Source organism: Scyliorhinus torazame, chromosome 3, assembly GCF_047496885.1.
Source record: "Scyliorhinus torazame isolate Kashiwa2021f chromosome 3, sScyTor2.1, whole genome shotgun sequence".
Classification (NCBI taxonomy): Eukaryota; Metazoa; Chordata; class Chondrichthyes; order Carcharhiniformes; family Scyliorhinidae; genus Scyliorhinus; species Scyliorhinus torazame.
Window position 1 is genome coordinate 190,052,265 of NC_092709.1, and position 26,662 is coordinate 190,078,926.

Consider the following 26,662-nt stretch of genomic DNA (forward strand, 5'->3'; position numbering starts at 1 on the left):
GTAATGCAATTGAATGTCAAGGGGCGGTGGTTAGATTCTCTCTTGTAGGAGATGGTCATTGCCTGGCACTTGTGTAGCACGAATGTAACTTGCCACTTGTTAGCCCAAGCCTGGATATTATTCAGGTCTTGCTGCATTTGGACATGGACTGCTTCATTATCTGAGGAGTTGCGAATGGTGCTGAACATTGTGCAGTCATCCGCGAACATCCCCACTTCTGACCTTATGATGGAAGAGAGGTCATTGATGAAACAGCTGAAGATGGTTGTGCCTAGGACACTACCCTGAGGAACTCCTGCAGTGATGTCCTGGAGTTGAGATTTTTGACCTCCAACCACCACGACCATCTTCCTTTGTGCCAGGTATGACTCCAACCAGCGGAGAGGTTTCCCCCTGATTCCCATTGACTCCAGTTTAGCTAGGGCTCCTTGATGCTATACTCTGTCAAATGCTGCCTTGATGTCATGGGCAGTCACTCTCACCTCACCTCTGGCTTCAGTTCTTTTGTCCATGTTTGAACCAAGGCTGTATGACTTCAGGAGCTGAGTGATCCTGGTGGAACCCAAACTGAGTATCCATGAGCAGACTATTGCTGAGTAAGTGCCGCTTGATAGCACTGTTGATGACTCCTTCCATCACTTTGCTGATGATGGAGGGTAGACTGATAGGGCGGTAATTGGTTGGGTTGGATTTGTCCTGTTGTGTACAGGATACACCTGGGCCATTTTCCACATTGGCGGGTAGATGTCAGCGTTGTAGTTGTACTGGAACTGCTTGGCTCAGGGTGCAACAAGTTCTGGAGCACAAGTCTTCAGTACTATTGCTGGGATATTTTCAGGGCCCATAGCCTTTGCAGTATCCAGTGCATTCAGCCATTTCGTGATCTCATATGGAGTGAATTGAATTGGCTGAAGTATGGCATCTGTGATGCTGGGGACCTCTGGAGGAGATGGAGATGGATCATCCACTCGGCATTTCTGGCTGAAGATTGTTGCAAATATTTCAGCCTTTTCTTTTGCACATACATGCTGGGCTCCTCCATCAATGAAGATGTGGATATGTGTGGACAGTTAAACAACTCCAGTGAGTTGTTTAATTGTCCACCACCATTCACGCTGGATGTGGCAATAGTCAACAATAGTCTGCTCATGGACACTCAGTTTGGGTTCCACCAGGGTCACTCAGCTCCTGACATCATTACAGCCTTGGTTCAAACATGGACAACAGAGCTTAGATCTGATGAATTTGTTGTGGAATCGCTTAGCTCTGTCTATTACTTGCTGCTTATGCTGTTTGGCACACAAGTAGTCCTGTGTTGTAGCTCCACCAGGTTGACATCTAATTTTCGGTATGCCTGATGTTGCTCCTGGCCTGTTCTCCTGCCTTCGTCATTGAATCAGGGTTGATCCCCTGGCTGGTGGTAATGGTAGATTGGGAGATATCGTGGTTGAATACAATTTTGCTGCTGCTCATGGCCCACATCACTTTGTGGATGCCAGTTTTGAATTGCTAGATCTGTTCGAAGTCTATCCCATTTAGCATGGTGGTAGTGCCACACAACACGATGGAGGGTATCCTCAATGTGAAGACAGGACTTTGTCTTCATAAGTGATTTGTTATGTTCTAGGTGTAACATAAGCGGCTTCCTTGTGGTGCACTTGACAAAGGAAGGTTCAGACGTGGAGATAACATCAACACGTTTATTAAACTATTTACACTTCTATTACTCGGGTTCAACACTACTGTTAATCCTACTATAGCTACCCAGACTGACTAACCAGTTGCTGCAATCCACGTGGTGGTTGTAATATTGAATCAACCCTGTGTCTCTACTCACTGACTGTCTCCACTGGAAAGAGGCAGATCATGTGTGTGGTGTCCTTTATATATGGGTTGGTGTACTGCCCTCTTGTGGTTGTGTCACCTCTGTGTGTATCGTGAATGTCCATTGGTCATGTCCTATCTAACTGACCTATTGGTTGCGTGTGTGTGTGTGATGTCTCTTGTGCTCCCTCTAGTGTCTAGCTAGCCTACATGCATTTACATTGATGCACATCACCACAATAAGGACTGTGCGATGGTCACTTCTACCGATACTGTCATGGACAGATGCATTCCTCTCACTAAACCATGGGGTCCCCAACATTCCTACTATTTTATTTGTGTCCTCCTTTGTGAAGACAGTGCCAAAATATGTACCCAGTTGGTCAGCCATTTCTTTGTTCCCCATTATATTTCTGACTGTAATGAATCTACATTTGTCTTCACCAATCTTATGCTATTCACATATTTACAGAAACCTTTTCAATCAATTTTATGCTCTCAGCAAGCGTACTCTATTTACCCCTTCTTAATCAATCCCTTTGTCCTCCTTTGCTGAATTCTAAATGTCTCACAATGCTCAGGTCTACTGTTTTTTCTGGAAAATTGTATGCCTCTTCCTTGGATTTAATACTATCTCTAATTTCCCTTGTAAACCATGGTTTGGCCACCTTTCCAGTTTTACTTTTGCTTCAGACAGGAATGAACAATTGTTGCAGTTCCCCTGTGTTCTATTTGAATGTTTGCCATTGCCCATCCACTGTCACCCTTTTAAGTAACATTCCCCAATCCATCATAGCTGATTCACACCTTATATCATCGTAGTTTCCTTTATTTAGATTCAGAACCCTAATCTCAGAATCAACTACGTCAGTCTTCATCTTGGTGAAAAATTCTGTCATATTATGGTTGCTCATCCCCAAACACAACTAGATGACCAATTATTCTTTTCTCATTACACAATATCCAATCTAGCATGGTCTGTTCTCTAGTTGGTTCCTCAACACATTGGCCCAGAAAACCAACCTATCCCCACTCCAGGAATTTCTCCTCTACAGTATTGTTACTAATTTGATTTGCCCAATCTATATGCAGATTAAGCCATGATGTGGAGATGCTGGCGTAGGACTGGGGTGGGCACAATAAGAAGTCTTACAACACCAGGTTAAAGTCCAACAGGTTTGTTTCGAATCACTAGCTTTCAGAGAGCAGCTCCTTCATCAGGTGAGTCCTGATGAAGGAGCTGCGCTCCCAAAGCTAGTGATTCGAAACAAACCTGTTGGACTTTAACCTGGTGTTGTAAGACTCCTTACAATGCAGATTAAAGTCCCCCATAATTATAGATGTTCCTTTATTGTATATGTTTCTAATTTCCTGTTTATTGCCATTCCCAACATCATCAATACAGTTTGGGGGTCTATATCCAACCCCCACTAATGTTTTGCCCCTTGGTATTTCTCAGCTCTGCCCATCCAGATTCCACATCATTGGAGCGAATATTGTTCCTCACTATTGTGTTAATTGCCTCTTTAACCAGCAATGCAAACCCACCGCCTTTTCCATTTTGTCTATCCTTCCAAAACACTGAATACCCTGGATGGTCAATTCCCACCCCTGGTCACCCTGCAACCACGTCTCCCTAATTCCAACCATACCATAACCGTTTGAACCTGTTTACACAATGAATTTATCCACTTTATTACGAATGCTCCACACATTAAGGCAGAAAGCCTTAAGGCTTGTCTTTTTAACATTCCTTATCCCATTCCCATTATTTTTCACTGAGGCCCTGGGTGATTCTGGCCCTTGATTTCTCCATCTATCACTTTTCTTATTCCCCTTTCTGTCTTTTGTCCTTGTCCATGTTTCCCCCTCGTCTGATTCTTTGCATAGGTTCCCAGAAAGATATAATGCAGTGCTTAATTCAAAATGATCCATCGTATAGCAGACCTGAAGATGTGCTTCTGATGCTTGGGCCGCTCAACTGGGGCTCTGCAGTACTCTCCAGAGAGGATGTCCTGCATCATCATGGTTGCATCCTGCACAACCTAGAGCTTCAAAGGGGAGATCACTTGCCACAGGGAGACATGGAGGAGGTCTGAGAGCTCCTCAGGTGATGAAGAACTGGAAGAACAAAAACTTGAAGAAGACGATGATGTGGAATATCCACCTGAGGATGCAATTCCATAGAATCCTTACAGTGCAGAAGAGGTCATTCCCCCATCGCCTCTGCACCGACCGTCCAAATGAGCACCCTACCTAGGTCCAGTCCCCTGCCTTATCCCTGTAACCCCACCTAAGCTAAAGCCACAAGACGCAGAAGATGTACCTTTGACACTCTGATAGCCACTAGATTCCAGAAGGCGTCAAATGCAAGCAAGGGGACACAAGCACATTTCTCTTGTCTCTTTGTAGCAAGTAGTAGTCTGAAAGGCCTTTGCAAGCCACAACATTGAAGGAAAGGTCAGCATTGGGCCTTGGATCTCCAACCCTCATCTTTCACCAGGTCCTAATCTTTGGGAAGGTCAGCAGCCAAAGCTGTATGTAGCTGCCCTGGGAACTGAAAGACAGCTAACCAGCACCAAGCCTGCTTCAAGTGCCCTCCTGAATGAGACAAGCCTTGCTGCCACAGAGGTGTGCACATGGCTAGAGACACCATCATGGCTGCAGGTGTTGTACTTTGGCACAAACAATGAAGGCAGCTATTTGATGATGAGGCAACATGAGTGGTAACCTACCAATGCAATTGAGCACGCATATTGAAGATCACTTCCAAAAGTAATTTGCAGTCACTTTCAATAAAGACGTTGACGCATCTCCCTGACATTAGGCAAGGGGTGATTAACTAACATTTTTGACTTCACATGAATGTGAACCTCACAAAAGGAGACAATCACACAGTGGGGTTTGGGTCACCCTTGCACACAAGGCTAGGTAGATGCATATATATGCACAGCACATTCAAACAATGAGACCATTATCATGAACAGCACATATATTTATGAAGGTGCATGATATATACAGTGAGTGAACACCCGTCACCAAAAAGTGACATCAAGGATTCTTAATCTTTCTACCTTTGCCACTCTGTCTTACTGTATCCCCGACATCTGCAGCAGAGGTGCTCATTGCTTTGCCCTTTTGTCTTTGATTATTTTGGCAGGTGCCTCTGGAGGGCTGAGGCCTGGAGGGCCCTGGCCTGTTTTTGGTCTCTTGCTGTGAGGCAGGTTCACCCTCCTCAACCTGTACAGGTGGAGGTGATGGGGGTCACAGGCAGAGTGGATTGGGATTGGCTGAACACTCGGGGAGTCATCCAGCTGCTGGTCCTGCTCCCTGTGGGTGTTCAAAGGCCCCTACCTGATTCCTTGAGGAGGAAGAGCACTTGTAGGGAGATTGAGGTTCCCAGCCCCTCTCTTGCATAACCATTGTTGTATCCCACCAATGCCGAGAGTAATGGAGTAAAGGTCAGAGCCTAAATCTGACAGAAACTGCTGGACCAAGGTCTCCAAGGTGGCCTCCACTGATCCCATGGAGACCTTGGGACACTTGCATGTCGGAGCCAAAATGTAGACGGTCTCCTCCATCCTTTGCTCTTGTCTATTGATTGACTCCCACAACACTACCTGATATACCACCCACTGACTGTTGTTGCATCTCCAGCATGTTTGCAACAGGTGCTTCTAGAGGGTCATCACTAGACTCAGACTTAGCGGATGCCTGTTCTCCAGCCATCCTCCGAGTGCCAGAGACCTGGACTGTCACTACCTCCGCATGCTGTGGAGATGTGTCAATGAGGTGTTCTTCAGAATGTGACCCCGAGGCTACTCTACATGTAGGACCCACTTGGGTGCGTGTCTCTGCACTGGTGGAGGGTGCAGGTGGACTCTGGATCAGGTCTTCTTCAAATTGTTCCTCAGCATTCTCCTCTGACATGGTCTGGAGGCAGGGCTTATGTTGTCTGGCCCTGTTGCTGCTTATAAGAGAGAAGAAAGACTTAGCTCATGAACAGGCTGAAGATAACATTGTATGTCACTCATTGTGAATGTCAAGATGTGATCAACTCAAGGAGGGATCATCCATACTGGCTTGGTGAGAGAGGCCGATCTCATCTTCACCACAGGAGTGATCTCTGTCTTCCCTGCCAACTCGGCAACATCATCCTCAAATTTGGAGAGCTCCTGGATTTTGGCCATGCCTCTTGCAGTCTGGGATCTCTCCCTCTTGTTGTGGGCAAGCATGGCATGAAGGCAAATGGATGGATGTGATGAGAAGGGATGGAGCAGAGGTTGGGAAGAGGCATGCATGCCTGCTGTATGTGCTGAATCTTCCACAGTAAGAGCTGAAGATGCTGTTTGTGTAGCATGATAGGTGAGATGCTGGTGAATAGGTTTTCAATGCTGATATCTCCCCCGCTAATATTGTTGGAAATCCCTGAGCTGTGTCATGCTTTGAGTGCATAATGCCATGATGAGTGTATGAATTTGGAGTAGCTGAATGTTGACTTACCCTAGTGGTGCGGATGAGATCATTCATTCTCTTCCTGCACTGGATGGCATTTCTCTAGCCATTGCCCATGAAGCTGACCTCTTTTGCAACTGCCTCCAGGCTGGCGAGGCGAGGCTATTGGACTTCCTACATCAATCCCTGGGGAAAAGAACCTCCCAGAGCCGGAAGACATAGTGACTAAACATTGGTAGACTCTTCTTGTTCCTCGGGGGCATCTTGAGAGTTCCGATCACACAGTTGGGCTGCAATGTGTCGGGCGGGATTCTCCAACCCTCCGTGCTGAAATCGCACTCGGCGCGGAGAATAACCCAAAATAGGCCCCCATGTCGGCACGCGATTCTCCGGCAACCTGGAGAATCGGCGCTAGTCACGCGCGCGTGATTAACGCGGCGCCGGTCGGGGGCCGTTGAAAGCGGCCCAAAGGGTGATTCTCCGCGCTCGACGGGCCGAGTGCCCGCCAAATTCCGCCGAGTCCCGCCGGCGTCGTTCGTGGATAGTCCCACCCGGCGGGACCTCGGCATCGCAGCTGCGGGGCCGTCCTGGGGGGGGGGGGGGAATCTTACTCCGGGGTGGTCCTCCAGGGTGGCCAGGCCCGCGATTGGGGGCTACCGATCGGCAGGCGCGCTCTTTCCGGGGGGGGGGGCCTATGTTCCTCCGCGCTGGACCCCTGCAGGACTCTGCCACGTTGCACGGGTGCCGGCACGAATACGGCCACCGCACGCATGCGCGGACCCGCGGCCGGAAGTGCAGGGCCCCGTATCCACAGTAGCAGCTGCGGGGAGCTTGCCAGGGCCCTGCCAGCCCCTTGAATGGCGCAGAATCACTCCGGACTTTTCGAAAAAAGTCTGGAGTGATTTGCGCCCATTTTACGGCGGGCGTGGGACATTGCCCCATTTTCGGAGAATCCCGCCCGTGATGTGTGCATTTGACTGCCATTTAAGTATGGAGCCAGGAACCTCGACCCCATGAGGTTACGGCAGGCAGACGAATCAGTGCCCGCCCTGCCATATGTTTCAGTCAGCAGCTTGCTTCTGCGTAATTAATGAGGTTGAAGGGCAGCAAGGTAGCGCAGTGGGTTAGCCCTGCTGCCTCATGCGCCGAGGTCCCAGGTTCGATCCCGGCTCTGGGTCACTGTCCATGTGGAGTTTGCACATTCTCCCCGTGTTTGCGTAGGTTTCGCCCCCACAACCCAAAGATGTGCAGGCTAGGTGGATTGGCCACGCTAAATTGCCACTTAATTGGGAAAACTGAATTGGGTAATCTAAATTTATTTTAAAAAACATTAATGAGGTTGAAGCAGAAGACAGGGGGTGGGAAGCGACCCGCGGATCAATGGAAAACCTGTGCTAATCCCACCCAGCACCGCACAATTTCTGGAGTGGAAAATTCCACCCAACATTTCATAAATATAACATTAATTTACCAACCCGAGAAAGGTTTTTCAGCAGCAATTATGAACTTAGAAAACCATGAAAAACTCAATTATATTTCATCAACATTGGGAGGGACTCTACCGTTTCCTAGCCACATGTTTCTCGGCAGCAGGAGGTGGTGCACAGTTCACTGGCAGCAGAATTTCCTGCTCCCATTGAAGCCACTCCATGATGTTGGGAAGCCCATGGGCAGAGGTGCGCTGCGAACGGGTCCAGTGAATCCCATCACGGGTGAGATTCTCCGACCCCCCGCCGGGTCGGAGAATCGCCGGGGGGCTGGCGTGAATCCCGCCCCCGCCGGTTGCCGAAGTCTCCGGCACCTGAGAGTCGGCGGGGGCGGGAATCGTGGCGCGCCAGTTGGCGGCCCCCCCCCCCCCGCGATTCTCTGCCCCGGATGGGCCGAAGTCCCGCCGCTAAAATGCCTGTCCCGCCGGCGTAGATTAAACCACCTACCTTACCGGCGGGACAAGGCTTCGCGGGCAGGCTTCGGGGTCCTGGGGGGGGCGCGGGGCGAACTGGCCCCGGGGTGTACCCCCACAGTGGCCTGGCCCGCGATCGGGGCCCACCGATCCGCGGGCGGGCCTGTGCCGTGGGGGCACTCTTTCCCTTCCGCCTCCGCCACGGTCTCCACCTTGGCGGAGGCAGAAGAGACTCCCTCCACTGCGCATGCGCGGGAATGCCGTCAGCGGCCGCTAACACTCCCGTGCATGCGCCGCCCGGAGATGTCATTTCCGCGCCAGCTGGCGGGGCACCAAAGGCCTTTTCCGCCAGCTGGCGGGCCGGAAATTCGTCCGGCGCCGACCTAGCCCCTCACGGTTGGGGCTTGGCCCCCAAAGATGCGGAGCATTCCGCACCTTTGGGGTGGCGGGATGCCCGTCTGATTTGCGCCGTTTTGGGCGCCAGTTGGCAGACATCGCGCCGTTTCCGGAGAATTTCGCCCCACCAGTGAACGATAAGAGAATTCCGGCCGATATGTAACATTTCCAAGGATTTTTACCATGAGACCAATGTCACAAATGGGCAAGTTCCCATTAGTTCAGTGATGGCTATTTGCTTTCAGTCTGTTAGAACTTCAAAAACACACCCTGTGAAGAAGCAAAAAAAATCTGACGGCAACTTTTGGATTGCTGCATTTAACTGAGCATGTGTGGATTCCAGAAGTCTCTCGTGAGATTTGCGATGCTCAAAACATCTTGCGAGATTCAATGGAATCTCGTGAGACGTCGCAATCTGGACATCGCCCACACTGGGCCTGACCCAGATCTGCATACTCAAATGAGCAATTCGGCTCATTTGAATATACGTTTGCCGGATTCTCCCAGCCCCCGGGATTCAATGGCCGCGCCTGAGAGACCTTGCTAGGGCGCCGTTTAATACTGGTCCACACAATCATGGACCGGGCATAACAGCACCTAGGGGGTCTCCAAGGCCATTGGAGTCCTGGTCGGGGACAGGGCAGGGTGGCACCTTGGCACTCCCTCTGGCACCCAGGATCCTTGGCACTGCCAGTCTGGCACCCTGCCAGTGCACCCTGGAACTGCCAGGGTGCCCGGGTGGCACTGCCGGGCTGCCCGGGTGCCAGGTTGGCACTGCCAGGGATCAGGCCTGGGGGGCCTTATCAGGTAGAGGGAGGTGATGGAGGTTTCCAGGGGGCCTCCCGAAGGTTAGTGAGGGATGGGGGGTCAAAACCTGGGGGCCTGAAATGGGATGGCAGGCTTCCAAAATGGTGCCCCCATCTGTGGGGAGACTATCCTTCAATATTCCGCCAACTGGATATTCATCTTGTAAAAATGATTCTTGTCAACATTTTTGAATATTTGTTCTTTTCCTAGGTCCGGATCTCATGAAAACTTACAGTCAGGCCAATCTCTGCCTCTCCCACACTCATCTCCTCTTCCGCTCCAGTCACCCAGCAGGTGGGCATCACAAAATGGATCAGTGGCACATCCAAACATCCTCTGCTAAGTTAAAATGTGTCGATAGATAAACATAAAGGAGTGCTGATACTGGTTTAATCCTGATTTGGAATATGGAGGTGCAGATGTGTATCTACTGATTATTTTTCTAGTAAATGGTCAGTATTAGAACCAACAAAGAGACCTATCGTGTTTCATTCTTTGAAGACGCGGCTTTGATCATTGTTTCTCTACCTTGTTTTGTAGGTCAGTCAGTGGGAAGAAGCTGTGCTCAACTTGTGGGCTTCCTCTTGGAAAAGGCGCAGCCATGATCATCGAAACACTCAGTCTTTACTTCCATATTCAGTGTTTCACGGTGAGACCATCTACCTGACCTCGTTCAAAACGCCTTACACAATTGAATTGTCATGGTGACCAGATATTTTCACAAACAAGGATCAGGGCAATATATTTGTGTATGAAAATATTATTGTAGAAATTATTGTGGAGATAATCATCTCAAAAAGAGAGAACGAATGACTGGCCCATTCAGCTAGCTCCTTTATTTTATTTGCTCATGGGATGAGATTCATAATTGTTCTTAATAAGGTGGTGGTGCGCCACCTTTTTGACCTGCTGCAGTACACCTAATGTAGGTACACCCACAGTACTGTTAGGGATGGAGCTCCAGATTCTGATCCAATGACTGGGAAGGAATGCCAATGTATTTCCAAGTTTGGATCTTGTGTGGCTTGGAGGGGAACATGCAGGTGGTGGGTTTCCCATGTGTCTGTCTCGTCCTTTTAGATGGTAGAGGCCATGGGCTTGGAAGATGCTGTCGAAGGAAACATGTTGAGTTGCTGCAGCGCACCTTATGTATGGTACATACCGCTGCCATTGTGAGTTGGTGGTGGAGGGAGTGAATGGGTTGCCAATTAGGTGGGTGCCTTGTCTTTGATAGTATTCAGCTCCTTGAATGCTGTGTAATGGCAAGTGGCAACTCCTGACTTGTGCCTTGTAGACTGTGGACAGGCTTTGGGGAGTTAGGAGGTGAGTTACTCTCTGCAAAATTCCCAGACTCTGACCTGCTCTTGTGGCCAGAGTAAGTAAATGGCTGGTCCAGATAGGTTTCTGGTCAATGGTAACCACTATGATGATGCTACAACAATGGTAATACCATTGAACAGCATGGGGAGATTGTCAGATTCGCTCTTGTTGAGATGGTCATTGCCTGGTCCTTGTGCATGTTACTTGCCACATACCAGCCCAAGCATGATCATTGTCCAGATCTTGCCTGTTTGTGGACAAAAAATGTTTCAGTATCTGAGGAGTTGTGAATGGTAGTGAACACTGTGCTATATTTAGCAAATAACCTTGCTCCTGACCTGGTATTGGAGGGAAGGTCATAGATGAAGCAGCTGAAGACAACTGGGCCAAGGACACTACCCTGAGGAATTTTTACAGTGTCCTAGGACTGAGATGATTGACCTCCAATGACCATACCATCTTTCCTTTTGCTAGCTGCTAATTCCCATTGACCTCAAATTTGTTAGATCTATTTGTTGGCATATTTGACTAAATGCTGCCTTGTTGTCAAGGGCAGTCACTCTCACCTTACTTCAGAAATTCAGTTATTTTGTCCATGTTTGGACCAAAGTTGTAATGAGGTCAGGAGATGTGTTATCCTGGCGGAGTTACCTCAAATGTAGTAATCTCAGGATTGCTATCAGTGCCACAAGCTAGCCAGAGTAGGAATATCAGGATAGATAGGATGAATGCGTGGCTTGAGAGATGGTGCAAGAGGGAGGGATTCAAATTCCTGGGGCATTGGAACCGGTTCTTGGAGAGGTGGTATCAGTACAGACCGGACGGTCTCCACCTGGGCAGGACTGGAACCGATGTCCTGAGGGGGGAGGGAGGGGGGCGGTTGCTAGGGGAGGGTTTAAACTAATGTGGCAGGGGGATTGGAACCAAAGTCGAAGGGAAGTAAAACGGGGCCAGAAACAAAACGCAGTAAGGAGGAAAGTGTAAGGCAGAGAAGCCATAGTCAAAAATCAAAAAGGGCCACAGTACAGGGTACAGTGACTGAGGAGAGTGTGAAAAGGGAGGTGGCCAATGCAAGATTGAGGGTGTTGTACTTAAATGCGCGTGGTATACGGAACAAGGTAAATGAGCATATTGCGCACATTGAAATTGGCCGATACGATGTTGTGGGGCACCACAGAGACATGGCTGCAAGGGGATCAGGGCTGGGATCTAAATATCCAAGGATATATGTCCTATCGAAAGGACAGGCAGCTGGGCAAAGGGGGCGGTGTTGAAATGTTCGTAAGGAATGAAGTTAAATCAATAGCAATGAGCGATATAGGATCAGAAGGCATAGAATCTCTGTGGGTAGAGTTGCGGAATCGCAAAGGTAATGGGAGTTATGTACAGGCCCCCTAGCAGTAGTCAGGATGTGAAGCCGAAAATAAATCAGGAAATAGAAAAGGCATGTAAAAAAGGCAATATTACAATGATCATGGGGGACTTGAATATGCAGGTGAACTGGTAAAATCAGGTTGGTAGAATCCCAAGAAATGGAATTTGTGGAATGTCTAGGAGATGGTGTTTTGGAGCAGCTTGTGACAAAGCCTACTAGAGAACAGGAAATTCTGGATTTGGTGATGTGTCATGAGGCAGACTTGATTATGGAACTTAAGGTGAAGGAACCCTTAGGGAGCAGTGACCATAATATGATAGAATTTACCCTGCAGTTTCAGAGGGAGATGCTGCAATCAGATGTAACGGTATTTCAATTAAATAAGGGTAACTGCAAAGACATGAGGGAGGAGCTGGCCAGAGTTGATTGGAATAGGAGCCTAGCAGGGAAGACAGTGGAACAGCAATGGCAGGAGTTTTGGGGGGTCATTAGGGAGGCACAACCAAAATTCATCCCAAGGAGGAGGAAACATGCTAAGGGGAGGAAAAGGCATCCATGGCTGTCGAGGGATGTCAAGGACAGCATAAAGGCTATAGAAAAAGCATACAAAGTGGCAAGAATTAGTGGGAAACCAGAGGATTGGGAAGCCTTTAAAAGCGAGCAGAGGACAACTAAAAGAGCAATAAGGGGGGCGAAGATGAAGTATGAGTGCAAGCTAGCTAGTAATATAAAGGAAGATAGGAAAAGATTTCTTCAATATATAAAAGGTAAGAGAGAGGCAATAATAGACATTGGACCACTGGAAAATGTGGCTGGAGAAATAATAATAGGAAACAAAGAAGTGGCAGACGAACTGAATGGTTACTTTGCATCAGTCTTCACGGTGGAAGACACCAGTGGGATGCCAGAGCTCCAGGAGAACCAGAGGGCAGAGGTGAGTACAGTGACCATTACTAAGGAGAAGGTTCTGGGGAAACTGAAAGGTCTGAAGGTGGATAAGTCACCTGGACTGGATGGACTTCACCCCAGGGTCCTAAAAGAGAAAGCTTAGGAAATTGTGGAGGCATTAGTGATGATCTTTCAGGAATCACTGGATGCAGGAATGGTCCCAGAGGCCTGGAAGGTGGTTAATGTAACACCACTGTTTAAGAAGGGAGGGAGGCAGAAGATGGGAAATTATAGGCCGGTTAGCCTAACTTCGGTCATTGGTAAGATTTTAGAGTCTGTTATTAAAGGTGAGATCACGAAGTACTTGGAAGTGCATGGTAAAATAGGACTGAGTCAGCACGGCTTTGTCAAAGGGAAGTTGTGTCTGACAAATCTGTTAGAGTTCTTTGAGGAGGGAACAAGGAAGTTAGACAAAGGAGAACCAGTGGACATATTTATTTAGATTTCCAGAAGGCCTTTGACAAGGTGCCGCATAGGAGACTGTTAAATACGCTAAATGCCCATGGTGTTAAGGGTAAGATCCTGGCATGGATAGAGGATTGGCTGACTGGCAGAAGGCAGAGAGTGGGGATAAAGGGGTCTTTTTCAGGATGGCAGCCGGTGACTAGTGGTGTGCCTCAGGGGTCTGTGCTGGGAGCACAACTTTTCACAATATACATTAATGATCTGGAAGAAGAAACTGAAGGCACTGTTGCTAAATTTGCAGATGATACAAAGATCTGTCGGGGGACAGGTAGTACTGAGGAGCAAGGGGGCTACAGAAGGACTTGGACAAGCTAGGAGAGTGGGCAATGAAGTGGCAAATGAAATACAATGTGGAAAAGTGTGAGGTTATGCACTTTGGAAGGAGGAATTTTGGCATAGACTATTTTCTAAATGGAGAAATGCTTCGGAAATCAGAAGCACAAAGGGACTTGGGAGTCCTTGTTCACGATACTCTTAAGGTTAATGTGCAGGTTCAGTCAGCAGTTAAGGAGGCAAATGCAGTGTTAGCATCCATATCAGGGTCTGCCAGGGTCTGGAAGATGGAATTCAATGTTGCCAAGTGTGAGGCTATCCATTTTGGGAGGAATAACAGCAGAATGGATTATTATTTAAACGGTAAGATGTTAAAACATGCTGCTGTGCAGAGGGACCTGGGTGTGCTGGTGCACGAGTCGCAAAAAGTTGGTGCAGGTGCAACAGGTGATTAAGAAGGCTAATCGCGTTTTGTCTTTCATTGCTAGAGGGATGGAGTTCAAGACTAGGGAGGTTATGCTGCAATTGTATAAGGTGTTGGTGAGGCCACATCTGGAGTATTGTGTTCAGTTTTGGTCTCCTTACCTGAGAAAGGACATATTGGCACTGGAGGGAGTGCAGAGGAGATTCACTAGGTTGATCCCAGAGTTGATGGGATTAGATTATGACGAGAGGTTGAGTAGACTGGGACTGTACTCATTGGAGTTTAGAAGGATGCGGGGGATCTTATTGAAACATATAAAATTATGAAGGTGATAGATAGGATAGATGCGGGCAGGTTGTTTCCACTGGTCGGGGAAAGCAGAACTAGGGGGCATAGCCTCAAAATAAGGGGAAGTAGATTTAGGACCGAGTTTAGGAGGAACTTCTTCACCCAAAGGGTTGTGAATCTCTGGAATTCCTTGCCCAGTGAAGCAGTTGAGGCTCTTTCTTTAAACGTTTTTAAGAAAAAGATAGATACCTTTCTAAAGAATAAAGGGATTCGGGGATATGGTGTACGGGCCGGAGAGTGGAGCTGAGTCCACAAAGATCAGCCATGATCTCATTGAATGGCGGAGCAGGCTCGAACGGCCAGATAGCCTACTCCTGTTCCTAGTTCTTATGTTCTTATGTTTATATCAAGAGGGCTAGAATACAAGACCAGGGATGTATTTCTGAGGCTGTACAAGGCTCTGGTCAGACCCCATTTGGAGTATTGTGAGCAGTTTTGGGCCCCGTATCTAAGGAAGGATGTGCTGGTCTTGGAAAGGGTCCAGAGGACGTTCAAAATAATGATCCCTGGAATGAAGAACTTGTCGTGGAGGAACGTTTGAGGACTCTGGGTCTGTACTTGTTGGAGTTTAGAAGGATGAGGGGGGATCTTATTAAAACTTACAAGACACTGCGAGGCCTGGATAGAGTGGACATGGAGAGGATGTTTCCACTTGTAGGAGAAACTAGAACCAGGGGACACCATCTCAGACTAAAGGGACGATCCTTTAAAACAGAGATGAGGAGGAATTTCTTCAGCCAGAGGGTGGTGAATCTGTGGAACTCTTTGCCGCAGAAGGCTGTGGAGGCCAATTCACTGAGTGTCTTTAAGACAGAGATAGATAGGTTCTTGATTAATAAGTGGATCGGGGTTATAGGGAGAAGGCAGGAGAATGGGGATGAGAAAATGTCAGCGATGATTGAATGACGGAGCAGACTCGATGGGCTGAGTGGCCTAATTCTACTCCTATGTCTTCTGGTCTTATGGAACCCAAACTAAGCGTCAATAAGCAGGTTATCATTCACTTGGAACCTCTGGCTGAAGATGTATTTTGCACTGGCATTAGCTAATGGAGGGCGGTAGGTGGTAATCAGCAGGAGGTTTCCTTGCCCATGTTTGACATAATTCAATGAAACTTCATGGGGTCCAGAGTCAACGTTGGGAACTCTCGGGGCCATTCTCTCCCAACTGTATACCACCCTGCCACCACCTCCAATGGATCTGACATCCAGATGGGGCAGCACTGCGGGTGCTGGGTGCCAACCCGGACCCATCCCATGGAGTGGGGATGGTGGCCACCGGTAAGTAGTTGGCTGCCTCCACCTCAGATGTGCATCCTGGGGCACACCTAGATGTAGCGGTAGAGCTAGGAAGGTGAAGCACGTAGAGGATCACTGAGGGCACCGGGGGAGGGGGGAGGTAGACGGTGAGGGGGGTGGAGTGGTGGGGAGAATGGGGCATCACCATTGGGAGTGAGGAATTGTATGACACACGTGACACATTAAAAACCCTTGAATACAACCAGTAGGACTCCGCAGTCACATTCTTCCCCAATGCGGCCCGACCTCCGAACCCTTAGCCCATCTCACCAGGCATCTCTCCCTGCCCGATGGCACTCACCCACCCTCCGTCTGTGGACGTGTCCCCGGAACTGTGTCACATCTCTGGATATTCAGGTGTTGGCTGCTGCGTGTGTGGTGTTCAAGCACAGTGTCCATGCATCAAGGTGTGATCAGGATGCTAGCCAATGACTCCCACAAGCTACATGGCTACAGGAATCCACTTGTGTTGTGTGAAGTGCTCACTTAACCACGATTGCCAATTCCCGATTAGCAATAGCCTTCAGCCGCATGGCCAAAGGCCTCAGCAGTCGGTGAGGGTTATGGGTGATCAGTGGGGCAGACAGGCAGGGGCTGGGGTTGTCTCTGAACATATGATCCAGGGGTTGGCATGCTGGTGCCGCATGCGATTGCCCCCCAGCACCTCCCCCACTCTCCTGCCCGTTCCCATCCCATGGTGGCCCACTCCTCCGGAGGGTGCCCCCCCACTGCCCCGCCAATCACTGGGGTGGCAAGCCCAGCACCCGTGGGTCATTTGCCTATGAGCAAAGATGGCTACTCACCTCCACGGCTTCCCACAGAAGCCCTTCCGCAATGTTCATGCTTTTCAAATGGAGTACTAATGGGTACCAACGTGATGACTTGCTGGGGAGGCCGATGAATGACGGGAGGCTGTTGGATATGGGGTCGCTCCCGTTGATTGTAAGGAAATGGGGCTTAGGTTCTCACAGAAACACTGGGCGCGATTCTCTGGCCTCGTTTCGCTTGAGCAAGAGCGCAACAAGGTCAGAGAATCGCGCCCAGTGTATCTGTGAGAACCAGACATAGGCACAGCTGCTCACCTTCAAGGAATGGACCCGAGGACCTGCAAGGTAAGTAGGACAGCTATAATGCTTCCCACAGACCCTGTCTGAACTGCTCACAAGCTTCCAAACAGTGTCTTTTTTTGGAGGAGGTCTTTGTGAGGGGGGTCCATGTGTGGGGGTTTCTTTAGGCAGAGGATCCATGTGGTGGTTCCTCTATTACAGGGGTCCCTTGGGGGTCCTCCTCTTACAGGGGTCCCTGTGGGGGGTCCCCCTCTTACAGGGGTCCCTGTAGGTGTGTCCCACTCTTACAGGGGTCCCTGTGGGGCTTTTCCCCCCTTACAGCAGTCCCTGTGGGGGTGTCCCCCTCTTACAGGGATCTCTCTTGGGGGTCCCCTCTTACAGGGCTCCCTGTGGGGGGGTTCCCCTCTTGCAAGGGTCCCTGTGGGGGAGCCCCTTTTACAGTAGTTCCTATGGGGGGTCCCCGTCTTACAGGGCTCCCTATGGGGGGTGGGCCCTCTTACAGGGGTCCCTGTGGGGGGGGCCCTCTTACAGGGGTCCTGTGGGGGGGGCCCTTAACAGGGATCCCTGTGAGGGGTCCCCGTGGGGGGTCCCCTCTTACAGGGGTCCCTTTGGGGGAGGGGGTTACATACAGGGGTCTCTGTGGGGGCCCTCTATTACCGGGGTCCCTGTTGGAGTGGGGGAGGGGGTTCCCCTATTACAGGGGTCCATGCGGGTCACCCCGGTACTTGGGCTTAGGGGGCACTCAGGAGATCTTGGGATGGAGGTCTGCCATGTGGTGCGAGGGGGGATCGTGGCAAATGTGCGGTACGATGTGGTGGCGGGGTGAGGGGGGGGGGGGGTGGGGGGTATTGTGGTCGATTTGCAGTGCAGGGGTGTTGCCAGCCACGGGACTCTGGCATTGGGTTGCCCACTCAAGATGGTAGCAGTCCAGGGGAGATGGAAACAGAACTGTGGGAAAAAGCCTTGAAAAAGGTAAATGCATCCTCGTCCTGTGCTAGACTCAGCTTGATTCAGTTCAAGGTAGTCCACAGGGCCCACATAATGGTAGCCCGAATGAGTAGGTTCTTCGAGGAGATGGAGGACAGATGTGGACGGTGTGGGGGTAGCCCGGCAAACCATGTTCATATGTTTTGGGCATGTCCGAAACTGAGGGAATTCTGGCAGGGATTTGCCGATGTTATGTCAGAAGTCCTGGAAGGTAGGGTAACTCCAAGTCAGGAATTGGCAATATTTGGGGTGTCAGAGGATCGGGGGCAAAGTGGGGGAGGGAGGCCGATATCCTGACCTTCTCCTCCCTGGTGGCCCGGAGATGGATCTTGCTGAGATGGAGGGACTCGGAGCCCCCGAAATCAGGAGTGTGGGTCAGCGATATGGTCGGGTTTCTCAGTCTGGATAAATTCAAGTTCGTTCTGAGAGGATCAATACAGTGATTCACCCTGAGTTGGCAGCCGTTCATCGATTTCTTTAATAAAAACTGAACGTCAGCAGTAAGGGACGAAAGGGAAAAAGGCGGGGCGGGGGGGAGGAAAACAAGAGGCAGGGTAATGTTAAATAAGGGCAGGGAACTTAGTATACGGGTAATTGGGGATAGGGTGGGAGAAGTGGGGTAAACAATAAAGTGGTTTATTGTTTGTTGTTATTTTAGTGGGTTTTTTGTGCGTCGACCTGCACGGGTGTTTTAAAAATGTCAACATGTTAAATTGTGAAAATTTCAAATGCTTCAATAAAATATTTTCTAAAAAAAAAATGGCTGCAGCCTGATATCAGGATCCCCTTGGAATCGCGTTGTCTTCCACGCCATGCACAAATTTGCATGATAAGGAATACAGAATTGCAACTTGCTTTACGACCACAATGCTATCATTAAACTAGTGCAACTCATGTCCGACAGGAATGGAGATCCCGCCCATGATATCTTGGCCAGAATTCTCCAGTTGTTTTCCCAATGGCAGCGCACCCCCGCTCATAGGTTTGCCAACGGTGTGGAAAATCCCTTTGACAAGCGGCAGGAAGAGAAAATCCCGCTGCCAGTGAATGGCGTTCCGTCAAGAAACAAGTGGCTGGGGGACTGGAGAATCCCGACCCTTGTCGCGTAGTTCTGTTAATTAATTGCTGGTTGTTTGGATTTCTTCTTTAAATGTGAACAGTCCCTAACCAGATTGTAATCAAATAATACTTCCATTAACTAATAGGGAAAGAAATTGCCTTCTGCACAATATTTAGTCACCTAACTCATAAATTCCATGGCAAGGTTACATTTCCAGAAGTGCAGTTAGCCAGAGTTTACATTAACTTAAAATTGAGCCTCAAGTAACCTCAAATTGAGCCAATGAGAAAAATGATTTTTTTCAACTAAGGATTCGGGCTGGAAAAATTCACAAATGAATAGGTGGATTGTTAATGTAATTTTTTAAAATAAATTTAGAATATCCAATTTTTTTTTCCAATTAAGGGGCAATTTAACATGGCCAATCCACTTAACCTGCACACCTTTGTGTTGTGGGGGTGAATGCCACGCAGACACGGGGAGAATGTGCAAACTCCACACAGACAGTGACCCGGGGCCGGGATCGAACCTGGGTCCTCAGCGCCGTATGCAGCAGTGCTAACCACTCCGCCACCGTGCCGCCCAGGATTGTTAATGTAATGATCCCATCAATGGATGAGTTACTGTGTCATGAAACTCTAATAATTTGAAGATGGCAGAGCTTTCTATCTGCTTTCTGAAGCTGAAGGAAATTAGTATTAATAGAGAAATAGCTTTTGGGAAATTAATGGGATGGAAGCGGAAAAATCTCCAGGGTCTGATAATCTTCATCCCAGAGTACTTAAGGAAGTAGCCCGAGAGATAGTAGATCCATTGGCGGTCATTTTCCAAAATTGTTTGGACTCTGGAATGGTTCCTACAGATTGGAGGGTAGCTAATGTAACCCCTCTATTCAAAAAGGGAGGTAGGGAAAAGACAGGGAACTATAGACTAGTGAGCCTCACATCGGTAGTCGGGAAGTTGCTAGAGTCCATTATCAAGGATTTTATAGCACAGCATTTGGAAAGCAGTGGTAAAATCATACAAAGTCAGCATGGATTTATAAAAGGGAAATCATGCTTGACAAATCTATTGGAATTCTTTGAAGATGCAATCGTGGATTTGATCATGGAGACTCAGTGGATGCGGTTTATTTAGACGTTCAGAAGGCTTTCTACAAGGCCTCACATAGCAGATTACTGTGTAAAGTTAAAAGTGCATGGGATTGAGGGTAATGTCCTGAGATGGATAGAAAGCTGGTTAGCAGACAAAAAGCAAAAATTTGGAATAAATGTGTCTTTTTCCGATTGGTGGATCCCAAAAGCAAGGTCTCCCGGCTTTTATCGGCCACACTACGCCGGGACAAGCTGCTTATCCGGCGCAACGTGGCCTTTGGATCACGCCATACGTCTATGTTCTCATTCCTTTAACCCAATTTTTCTTTCCCTCTCTTTATTTCTTTTCCTGTTCCTGATTTTGCATTGAAATAACTCTAATGCATAGATTCTCCTAGCCTATGTGTTGCTCAATCCTTCAATCAGATTGGTTCAGGAGATATAGTTCCTTTCCTTGTTCACTCCAGCCCCAGATGTCCGATTTCCCTCACTGCAATATTATCAGCAGCTTGCAATGCACAAAACACTAAAAATCTCAATGCACAAGAACAAGTCCAACAAAAGGCAGCACGGTAGCACAAGTGATTAGCACTGTGGCTTCACAGCGCCAGGGTCCCAGGTTCGATTCCCCGCTGGGTCACTGTCTGTGCGGAGTTTGCACGTTCTCCCCGTGTCCGCGTGGGTTTCCTCCGGATGCTCCGGTTTCCTCCCACAGTCCAAAGACGTGCAGGTTAGGTGGATTGGCCATGCTAAATTACCCGTAGTGTCCATAAGGGTTGGGAGGGGTTATTGGGTGGAAGTGAGGGATTAATGTGGGTCGGTGCAGACTCGATGGGCCGAATGGCCTCCTTCTGCACTGTATGTTCTATGTAAAAAAGGCAGACAGTGGTGGATGCTTTGCTGCAGCATAATCCTGTTCACTATAATATGGAAAGCACTGTATAATTTAATTTTCATAGTATTATGACAGAAGGTACCTTGCTTCTTTGTATTGTTTAGTCTTGATACTGATTACCCATTTATTCATGTCAATGAAGACAGCACAGTGGCGCAGTGGTTAGCACTGCTGCCTCATAGCACCAGGGATCTGGGTTCGATTCCAGCCTTGGTGACTGTTCTGTGTGGAGTTTGCACGTTTTCCCTGTGTCTCGTGGATTTCCTCTGGCTGCTCCGGTTTTCTCCTGTTATGGGCCAGGGTTCAGAGAACCCCAAAGTGTATCATGGAGTTCACCTGACCCACAACTTTTAACAGAATGTGGTATGGGGAGCTTCATACGTTTCTATTTTCAAAGCCCTTATCCACCAATCAAAATTACTCTGAGCCTTTCAAACTCCATGTATGTTTGACCAAATTCTTTCCTTAAATTTCTAAACCTTTGTCTGGAGGCTTCAGGCACCAATTCATATGCACCTAAGATGGATATTTTCACCTCCTCATACATCCCAGGTACCTCCTCTGGTAGTGATGCAAACACTTCACTAGCTCTACCTACCAGCTTTGTTTGAATCTATAATACCCACATGGCCTGTGGCCATTTCATTTGTTTAGCTACATTCTCAAATGAAATGAAAAAGGCTTCTACCTCCGTCTCGTCAAACCTTGGCAATGCTTGGACATATTGAACTAGATTCCCACCAAGCCTTCGACTGTGACGCTCTTTCTCACTATACTCATCACTATCATCCAACTGTACGTTACCCTTTACGTCTGCCAATTTTAACTGACTGTAATGTTTCATGACCATTTTCTGAAGTTCAAACTCGCTCCCATTATCTTTTTCCCTGATCTGTATCTCCCTTTCTCAATTCTTTTTGTTCTGCTAAGGCTATTCTTTCTTTTCTTCTTTCTTCTCTCTTTTTCCTCTCTATCTCTTTCGTATTCAAGCTGCTTTAATTCTTTCTCATGTTCCATTTGTTTAAGTTGTAATTGAATTTTTGCCATTTCCAATGAGTCAAATGAGACACTCCCAAGATGTGCAGTTTACATGGGGTAATGGGGTTACGGTGGGGAGTGGGCCTATGTAGGGTGCTGTTCAGGGCAGCACGGTGGCACAGTGGATGGCATAGTGGTTAGCATTGCTGCCTCACAGCTCCTCACAGATTCAATTCTGGCCTCGATTGACTGCCTGTGTGGAGTTTGCACTTTCTCCCTGTGTCTGTGTGGGTTTCCTGTGGCTGCACTGGTTTCCTCCCATAACTCAAAGATGTGCAGGTAAGGTGGATTGGCCATACTAAATTGCCCCTTAGTGTTCAAAAGGTTAGGTAGGGCTGCGGGGATAGGTGGAGGTGTGGGCTTAAGTGGGTGCTCTTTCCAGGTGCCGGTGCAGACTCGATGGACTGAATGGCCTCCTTCTGCACTGCAGGGACTCTATGATTCTTTTTTTAAATGTTTTTGTTAAAGCATTTATATATATCATCAAACACAACCAAAACCGAAAAGAGAACGGGAAATCTCATGACAAATAAATAACTAACACCCATGCCCTGCCCTCCCTGCCGTGCCCCCCACCCTCTCTGCCTCCTCTTTTTTTTCTAAAACCTCAACGTCCCACCCCTCCCCCTGCTGACTTAACTATCTTGGAAGAAGTCGATAAACGGTTTCCATCGCCGGGCAAACCCCGCCACATACCCTCTCAAGACGAACTTGATTTTTTTCCAGCCTAAGCAATTCCGCGAGGTCGCTCACCCACACCCCCGGTTTTGGCGGCTCTGAGTTCCTTCATCCCAACAGGATCCATCTCCAGGCGACCAGAGAGGCAAAGGCCAAAACGTCGGCCTCTCTCACCCCCTACACTCCCGGGCCTTCCGACACTCCAAACACTGCCCATTCTGGATTCGGGGCCACCCTCACCCTCAACACCTCAGTCGTCATGTCAGTGAACCCTCACCAAATCCCTCCAGCTTCGGACAGGCCTAAAATATGTAGACATGGTTCGCGGACCTGCTCCCCAAGCACCGCCCACACCAATCTTCCACCCCCTCAAAAAACCTGCTCATTCTGGTCACCATCATATGTACCCTGTGGCCAACATTAAATTGAATGCGGCTAAGCCTAGCACACGAAGAGGATGCGTTCACCCTTCTCAGAGCCTCCTCCCATAACCCAGCTTCCAGCACCCTCCCCAGCTCTTCCTCCCACTTGCGTTTGACTTCTCTCATCGGGGCACTCTGCCTGTCCATTAATTCTTTGTAAATCTCCAACACCCTGCCCTCACCAACCCCTCTTTTCGAGACCACCTTGCCCTGCAACCCCGGGGGCGGCAGGCCAGGAAAGGATGGCACCTGTTTCCTCACAAAGTTCGCACCTGGAAGTACCAGAACCCATTCCCACTGGGCAGCTCATACTCCTCTACTAGTCCCTCCAAGCTCGGGAAGCTGCCCCCCACGAATGAAACCCCAAACCGCTCGATCCCTGCATGCTGCCATCCCTGGAACCCCACACCCCGCCCACCTGAAACAAACTTGTGTTTCCCACAGATCGGAGCCCAAACTGATGCCCCTCCAGACTCAGGTGCTGCTGCTACTGTCCCCACACCTTCAGGGCCACCACCACTACCGGACGTATGGAGCACCTGGCCGGCGAGAACGGCAGAGGTGCCGTCAACAGTCCTGCCAAGCTAGTGCCCTTACATGAGGCTGCCTTCATCCGCTCCCATACCGACCCCTCCCCCACTTCCTAGCCATGTCTATATTTGCCACCCAGTAATCAGTTATTAAGGTTGGCAAGGCCAGCACGCAACCCCCCCCCCGCCAAACGTCCCCGCTCCAACAGCACCTTCTTCACCCGTGGGGCTTTTCCCGCCCACACAAACCCCAAGATCAATGAATTGATCTTCATAAAGAAGGCCTTTGTGATAAAAATTGGAAGGTTCTGGAATATGAAAAGATACCTCGGGAGTCCGGTCATCTTCGCGGACTGCACCTGCCCCGCCAACGACAACGGGAGCACGTCGCACCTCTTAAAATACCCCTTCATTTGTTCCATCAACCGGGTCAAATTCAGTTTATGTAATTGCTCCCATTCCCGCACCACCAGGATGCCCAGATACCTAAAACGCGCCACCACTACCTTAAACGGCAGCTTGCTCAATCTCCTTTCCTGCCCCCTTGCCTAGAACGGAAATACTTCACTCTTCCCCGTGTTTAAATTATACCCAGAAAACTGTCCGAATTCCACCAAAGTATCCATGGTCCCCCGTAATTTCCAATGAGTCTGATGTGTAGAGCAACAGGTTGTCAGCATATAGCGAGACCCCACCCCCACCCCCCCACACTATCCCCTGCCAACCCCTTGACACTCTAAGCGCCATTGCCAGTGCCTCTATCGCCAAGGCAATGAGCAATGGGGAGAGTGGCCTTCACTGCCTCGTTCCACGATGCAGCCTAAAATACCCCAAACTCACAAGGTACATCCTTACACTCGCTGCCGTCGCCCGATACAATCACCGGACCCAATCCACACACCCTTGCCCGAACCCAATGTACCTCCCACAAATACTCCCATTCGACCCGATCAAAGGCTTTCTCCCCATCCATGGTGACCTCCATCCACATCCCGTCCCACCAAGGGCATCATTATAATGTTCAACAGACGCCTAACATTGGCCGACAGATGCCTCCCCTTTACACAACCAGTCTGTCTTCCCCTCTCAGCCCAGCACAGAGTCCTCGATCTGCGAATCCAAGATCTTAGCCAACAACCTGGCATCCACATTCAGCGGTGATATTGGGTGGTAGGACCCACACTGCTCTGGATCCTTATCCCTCTTCAAAATTAAAGATATTGAGGCCTGTGATAACGTTGGGGGGAGCTCCCCCTTCTCCCTTGCCTCATTAAATGCCCTTACCAGCAGGGGCCCCAGGTCACCCAAAAACTTTGAATAAAATTCCACCGGAAAATCATCAGAGCACGTGGCCTTCCCTGCCTGTATCGCCCCCATACCCTCCATCACCTCCACCAGTCCAATGGGTGCTCCCAACCTCTCTACCAGACCCTCCTCCATCTTGGGGAACTCCAGCCATCCTGGAATCGCTACATTCCCTCCCCCTCGGTCAGGGGCTCCGATTCATAAAGCCTCCTGTAAAACTCCTCAAATACCCCATTCACCCTGACTGGGTCCAATACCACTCCACCCTTACCGTCCTTCACCATATCAATCTCCCTCACTGCCTTCTGATTCCTGGGTTGGTGGGCCAGCATCCTGCTAGCCTTCTCTCTCTGGCCCTCCGCAACTGCCCTACTGCCTTTCCCATGGACACCAGCCAGAACTCCATCTGAAGATTCTGCCTCTCCTTCAACAATCCTGCCTCCGGGGCCTCCAAGTACTTCCTATCTACCCGCAGGATCTCGTCCACCAACCTTGCCATCTTTGCTCGCTCCTCCTCTCTCTGCGCCCAGATCGATATAAACTCCCCCCTAATTACTACCTTGAGTGCCCCCCACAGTGTGGCCCTGTCTTAGGTCAGCCCCCAGCCCCTGCCACACACCCCTCCAGGCCCACACTCAGATGTCCACCGTCATCACTCCCTCCCATTCTATGCCACACCAACAACACCCTAGTCAGCAGCACCCATCCTCCCCCCTTCCCATAAACAGAACAACTAGCCCCATCCCCCTCTACGACACTAACCACCTGCTCACGCCCCCCCCCCCCCCGACTGTGCTCCCGTTAACTAGCCCACCCAGCTAGCCTGGCAGCCTCCACCCAAGGCGCCTAAGCCTCCTACCGCCCCGCAGATTCCATTCCCCCCCCACTCGCACACCTCACAACCAGCAATGCAACAAGAAAAAAAAGGTGCACTCACCCTCAATCACGACAAAACATCTCGAAGGAGAAACGTTCTCCAACAACTGACAAAACAAGAGATACAGGAAAAAACAGAAAAAGCACCCACCTCCTCACCCCTCCTCATCAGTTCAATGTCCTCCTTCCCCTGCCAGTCCATTGTCTCTTAAAAACTCCATCGCCTACTCTGGTGTTCCAAAATAATGTTCTCGGCTGTTAAAAGTCACCCAAAGGCGAGCCGGGTACAACATCCCAAACTTCACCCCCTTTTTAAAGAGGGCAGCCTTCACCCGATTAAACCCGGCTCTCCTCTTCGCCTGGTCCTGGTACACCCGAAGCTCGCTCCCCTCCCAGGTGCATCTCCTCGTCTGCCTCGCCCATCTCAATATCTTCTCCTTGTCCAGGAACCGGAAAAGGCGCAGCACCATCACCTGCAGCTTCCTCATCAGCTCCCTGTGCGCTCGGTCAACATAGAACATAGATGTTGCGCCGACCTGTGAAACCACTCTAAAGCCCATCTACACTATTCCCTTATCGTCCATATGTCTATCCAATGACCATTTGAATGCCCTTAGTGTTGGCAAGTCTACTACTGTTGCAGGCAGGGCATTCCACACCCTTACTACTCTCTGAGTAAAGAACCTACATCTGACATCTGTCTTATATCTATCTCCCCTCAATTTAAAGCTATGTCCCCTCGTGCGAGACATCACCATCCGAGGAAAAAGGCTCTCACTGTCCACCCTATCCAATCCTCTGATCATCTTGTATGCCTCAATTAAGTCACCTCTTAACCTTCTTCTCTCTGACGAAAACAGCCTCAAGTCTCTCAGCC

General features: G+C 49.4%; 1 protein-coding gene across 11 annotated transcripts in view; it reads left to right on the forward strand.

Annotated features, from left to right (window-relative positions):
- Positions 1 to 26,662, forward strand: part of LOC140408856 (LIM and calponin homology domains-containing protein 1-like) — a 566,047-nt gene that overhangs the window by 520,566 nt on the left and 18,819 nt on the right. For all 11 annotated transcript variants that reach the window (XM_072496648.1, XM_072496651.1, XM_072496649.1 and 8 more), the window contains 2 exons: positions 9,593 to 9,676; positions 9,923 to 10,031. In XM_072496648.1, the coding sequence (XP_072352749.1) occupies positions 9,593 to 9,676; positions 9,923 to 10,031 (193 nt within the window). The remainder of the gene's footprint in view (positions 1 to 9,592; positions 9,677 to 9,922; positions 10,032 to 26,662) is intronic.